The 5,576-nt window shown below is 44.3% G+C and overlaps 1 protein-coding gene across 2 annotated transcripts; it reads right to left on the reverse strand.

Moving 5' to 3' along the window:
• Window positions 1–96: 96 nt before the first annotated feature.
• On the reverse strand, window positions 97–5,340 carry LOC115106396 (arginase-1-like). Of its 2 annotated transcripts, none has more exons than XM_029629087.2 (8): window positions 4,930–5,340; window positions 4,694–4,766; window positions 1,989–2,163; window positions 1,696–1,855; window positions 991–1,085; window positions 787–891; window positions 509–645; window positions 97–416 (listed from the first exon to the last, which is right to left on the reverse strand). In XM_029629087.2, the coding sequence occupies exons 1-8, from the start codon at window positions 5,035–5,037 to the stop codon at window positions 253–255; spliced, it is 1,017 nt and encodes a 338-aa protein (XP_029484947.1). In that variant the 5' UTR covers window positions 5,038–5,340; the 3' UTR covers window positions 97–252. The 2 variants fall into 2 exon arrangements, with proteins under 2 accessions (XP_029484947.1, XP_029484946.1); XM_029629086.2 differs by having other exon boundaries at window positions 4,921–5,121.
• Between the last annotated feature and the right edge of the window lie 236 nt (window positions 5,341–5,576).

Here is a 5,576-nt window from a genome sequence, read left to right on the forward strand (position 1 = left end):
TCCAGACTCGATTGACTGGAACTGCAGAAGTATTCCTATATTACCTCGGGTACAATATTAATACCAACCAAACCCTGAAGCAGTTCTGAAAAAAAATTATATGGTATCTATTTTAATCTCTCCATGATTTGATACAAAGGGCAATTTGTTAACTGGATTACAGAAAAAGAGTGAAGATGACTTTGAAGTGCAGAAAGGTGGTGCTGGCCACAGCCCTTCACTGTAATCGAAGGCTCTGTGGTAGTTGGCAGCTCAAGGCAGGGGCATCTTGTAGTCTGCAGGGTGGTTTCCCTCCCGGAGCTTTCCGAAGCAGCCACGTATCAGATCTACTGCAGCGTTGACCGTGGAGATGATCTCATCCTCCGTCTTGCCTCTCTTTGGGTTCACCTCCACCATGTCCACTGCAGACAGCATCCCTGTGGAGACAAAACGCAGCTCAACACACACCTGACTGACCACAGACACTACATTGGAGCAGCCTCTACTGTGTGTGTGTGAGATCGCTCACCTGTCTGACAGATGTGCTCTGTGATGTAGACTCCCTCTCTGTAGGTCAGCCCTCCCACTACTGGGGTTCCTGTGGCCGGGGAGATGGATGGGTCCAGGGCATCGATGTCATAGCTCAGGTGGATGGGCTTCTTCACCCTGTAAAATCAATTCATTAAAATCAGTGTTTTGCCATCAGAACACGTCAATGCCCAATATTCACATTGATTTATCAGTGTCCGGTGTAGTCTACCATTAATAGCAAGGAATTAAAAAACAACTCAATTGTTGCGGTTATACTTTGAGAAGATGTAGTCACATGTCTCCTCCATCACTTTGGATATTCCAAGGCGATCCACCTCTGTCATGGAGTAACCTTTGATACCCAGCAACTTCAGGATATGGCTACAAATGGAAGAGTTTTTAAATCTTCAGTAAACAAATGGATGTAGTGCAAGGTTATATAATACGATGTATGAGTCAGAATGACAGGCAAAAACATACTGCTCTTCTGGATCCACGTCTCTCAAGCCAATGTAGACTATGTCTTTGGCTGATACGCATGGCTTTATCCAGGAGAAGTTGGGCAGAACTGGAATCTAATCAATCAAAGAAAAGGAGACAAGTCCGCATCTAGAACTGTAGCTCACACCCATGTAGAATTCTGGGGCAGGTAGTCAGCCTAGTGGTTAGAGCGTTGGGCCAGTAACCGAAAAGGTTGCTGGATCGAATCCCCGAACTGACAAGGTAAAAATGTGTCGTTCTGCCCCGTAACAAGGCAGTTAACCCACCTGTTCCCCGTTAGGCCATCATTGTAAATAAGAATTTGTTCTTAACTGACATGTCTAGTTAAATAAAAGGTTAAATTAAAAAAGATATATACTGGCACCACCTAAAATGTAAACATAACTGATATGACTAATCTCTTATCAACATTTTTCATTTTATAATCAGTTCCTAAAAAATTGTATGATGATCAAAGACGTGCACAGGAAGAGGAAGTCTTCCAGTAAATCCTCAAAACTAACTGACATTGCACAACTGTGTAAATACTGGTATTGCGAATACCAAGGTGTGGCTGATCTAACATTTTCAACTCTGTTGCAGGGCAAAACAACCACATGTTTTATGGTACAGTATTTGAAATATTAAAACTTGGGGATGCCTTTGGGGGGAATAGGAGGAGAGAGAGAAGGATAGCGAGATCACCTTGGAGTGCAGCTCGTGGATGAGGTAGGACATGGGCTGTCCGTGGATATTGCCTGTAGGGGAGGTCAGGGGTGTGTTGATGTCTGCATGGGCGTCCACCCATACCACACTGAGGTCCTTCTTAGCTGTTGCATGCCCCTGGATCGAGCCTATCGCCAAACTGGACACAATCATGAGTGAATTCCATATCATATAGTCAGGAAAAACACCCTGCCCACAATCCTGTGAATTTTGGCTGGTTGTTGACACTGGGCTCTTGCTCTAATATGAGTGGATATGACACACACACACACCTGTGGTCTCCTCCCAGCATCACACAGGTGTATCCGTCATTCTTCACGGCGTGGACGGCAGCAGACAGACGTTGGTTGGCGCTGCCCACCGCTCTGGGTCTCTTCACATTGCCTATGGGCTCATCGTTGGCCACCTCCTCAAACGCCACGTTGCCATAGTCTTTGACTGCACAGCCTGCGGAGGATGAGATTGGGCAACACAACAGTCACCGAAGGAAATGTATTAGTCAATGCACGTACAGTAATCTAGTGTCAAAATGAATCAAGGAGCTCTCAATGCATCACTTTGAAAAGAAAAGCCACACACTCTCACCATAGTAGGATCACCATAGTAATTACAATGTACCATTCATGTACATTATATCAAAATCATTCCATGGAGGGCCTAGTGTCTGCCGGTTTGGTTTTTCCTTACAACTAAGACATAGGCAACCAGATGAGGGGAGGTCCTTACTAATTTAGTGACCTTAATTCATCAATTAAGTACAAGCAAAGAGCGAAACACCCGCAGCCACTCGGCCCTCAGTAGAATGAGTTTGACATGTGATGTACATGTTATAACATAGTCCCCTCAAACTCAACTCTGGACCTCGAAGCCAGTTCCACTGCATTTTCATTGTTCCCCTCTAATCAGGGACTGAGTTAGATGTGGAACACCAGGAGTATGCAATGAATTAGCAGGTAGAAAAGAAAAGCAGCAGGCTCTGGACCGCGTAGGGCAGGCCTGTGCAATGAATTAGCAGGTAGAAAAGCAGCAGGCTCTGGACCGCGTAGGGCAGGCCTGTGCAATGAATTAGCAGGTAGAAAAGAAAAGCAGCAGGCTCTGGACCGCGTAGGGCAGGCCTGTGCAATGAATTAGCAGGTAGAAAAGAAAAGCAGCAGGCTCTGGACCGCGTAGGGCAGGCCTGTGCAATGAATTAGCAGGTAGAAAAGAAAAGCAGCAGGCTCTGGACCGCGTAGGGCAGGCCTGTGCAATGAATTAGCAGGTAGAAAAGAAAAGCAGCAGGCTCTGGACCGCGTAGGGCAGGCCTGTGCAATTCCAGGCCCCGGGGGCCTGATTGTTGTCACACTTTCCCCCCATCCCTAGCAAACACAGCTGATTTAAAATAATGTCATTCTAAACTGAAGATCATGATTAGTTGATTATTGTAGTCAGGTGTGTAAGCTGGGATTGGGGCACAAGTGTAACCCACTGGGGTTGCCCAGGCCTGTCAGAGTTGAATACCCCTGACCTAATCCTTGCCTCTAAGCTTATTTGCAATGTAAAACTCTCCTCCATTTTGCCTAGATGCAAAATGTTGAATCCTCCCCATTTTGCCAATGCAAATGAGCTCTCTCAAAGTTTAAATGAATTACTTATTTTACTGTGTTTGTTACTATGTTACTGGTTGAGATGTCTGTCTGATATTCTCTCTGTGGAGCACACAGGCAGGCTGAGCATTGACAGAGCACTTGTCCCCCCCAAAGTGCCCTCAACTGTTGCTGGTGGATGAGTGAGTGAGCACACATTCACTGGCATGCATACTGTGTGCAGGAGGCTACCATTGTCATAACCCAAACACACGCACACTCATGGAAGGGGGAGTTATGCAAGGTCAGGAGAGCTAGGCCTATCAGATCCCTTGTGCTGTGTTCCATGAATAAAACAGAGAGGGTGTCTAGGATGTCTCTGATCTCACGTGAACACACACATGGGCAGAAGCTGACACGGGGACACAGACAGACAGATCTTGCTCACATGTTAATCCACTTGGATCACAGATCCCTCAGTCCCTCTCACGCCTTCCCAGGAAGACTTCTCATGACTAAACACTTCCGAGGACAGGTCAGTCTCACTGGTAGTCTTTCCAAAGGACACCACTCCTGTTCGGTGATATCCTGGTCATTATCTCAAGTTTAAGTTCAGGTGTATTTTTTCCCCAAAAGGATTCTCTTTGTACCCTAGCCTATGGTTCAGAACTGCCCTGGAATTGAACCTAAGTAGGCTTGTGTGAGGAGCTATAGAAGGATGAGCTCATTGTAATGGCTGGAATGGAGTTTATGGATCTGTATCAAATACGTCAAACATATGGAAAACACATCAAACATATGGAAACCCCCACATTGACTCGATACAGGTACACCTGTATGTAGCCTCGTTATTGTTATTTCATTGTGTTACTTTAACAAAAAACTTTTGTTTATTTTGTTAATATTTTCTTTACTCTTATTTTTCTTAAAACTTCATTGCTGGTTAAAGACTTATAAGTAAGCATTTCACAGTAAGTCACGCATGTGACATTTTTTATTTATTTTATTTGTTTGACGCATTCCCTCCATTCCGTCCTTCTATAGTTCCTCCCACCAGCCTCCTCTGAATTGAATGCGGCCATGGAAAGTCAATCATGCTGTTCGCTCGTGTAAATGCTATTGTCATTTGACACCAGGTTTCAAACTGATCCCCAATATGTTAAATTATTTATCTCAACACTTCTGCCAAGCCAAGTAAAACAAAATGTTAGATATCTGGAGACTGATCTTAGAGAGATCACTTACTCATTTGATCAAATCAATAGCTTACAGAAAACAAATTGTAAACAGATTCCCTTCACTGTACATGATCTATTTTCACAATTTTATTCAGCGCAAGTGTCTTCCTTTCTGCACTGTAGCTACCTATAGCCTATATCACAGAATGAGTGTAAAACGCAATATCAGGACGTCACCTTGCGCTCTGAGCTTTTCCACCAATCCGGCGGAGCGAATGAGGTCTGGTCCTTTCTCCACACCATCCCTCGGCTGCAATATATATAGATGAATAGGACTGTGTATTATAGCAACACATAATATATCACAAATGTATAGTTTATTGTATCTGAACGGTAGTATATTAAGCCTATTCGATAACATATCGAATGGTATACCTATCAATAGACTATAATAAATTACCTACAGTACACACCTGTCCTTTTGAAAAAGGCGCTCCAATAATTCCAACTGAGTGATGATGACTTCGCTTATAAATTCGGAAGGCGAGTTGTAATCCTCTCGAGCTCTGTATAAGGAACATTATCCTGGGTCGGGACACACTGTACAGGAGAGCTGCGCATGAGTTGCTTGCACTATCAAATTGTTCACTGAAATCAAAAGTCACACCATCAGTGTGACGACACACCGGCTTGAGCGTGATACAGTAGCCTAAACCCAACTGGGAGCCTATGTCCGCTGTAACGGGCCACGTCTAGAGGTAAAAGTTTCGGCACCGCCCCAGTATCATCAAGGGTTAGCGGCTTTGTTCCACTCAGAATAAAAAAAATTGCATAACCTCATCTTCCGCCTTGTATTTAGCGTTCGGGATATGGCCGATCTTCTCTGCTGGTGTCAATAAGATAACTGAATTGAGCGAACAGTAGCCTAAGAGTTTTGATAACTAAAAGTAATACATTTACAGCAATAACCATTTGCTTTCCAAACAGTCTTTCAGTGATTGTATTTTTAAATATTGCGATATGCCTGGCTGGATCTCTGCTTTTCACCTACAGTCGCAACTCAACAATCACCTATTTTGGGATTTGCAGCGCCCGCTGCCCCAATTGCTGACCTTCCGAC

Source organism: Oncorhynchus nerka, linkage group LG23 (genome assembly GCF_034236695.1).
Source record: "Oncorhynchus nerka isolate Pitt River linkage group LG23, Oner_Uvic_2.0, whole genome shotgun sequence".
Classification (NCBI taxonomy): Eukaryota; Metazoa; Chordata; class Actinopteri; order Salmoniformes; family Salmonidae; genus Oncorhynchus; species Oncorhynchus nerka.

Excerpts from the sequence above, each read along its gene's own strand:
- LOC115106396 (XM_029629086.2), bottom strand. The coding sequence starts at position 5,037 with ATGTTCCTTATACAGAGCTCGAGAGGATTACAACTCGCCTTCCGAATT. Across the intron at positions 1,086-1,695 it reads TCCACGAGCTGCACTCCAAG|ATTCCAGTTCTGCCCAACTT; the intron begins GTGATCTCGCTA and ends TTGATTGATTAG. Across the intron at positions 892-990 it reads GACGTGGATCCAGAAGAGCA|CCATATCCTGAAGTTGCTGG; the intron begins GTATGTTTTTGC and ends TTCCATTTGTAG.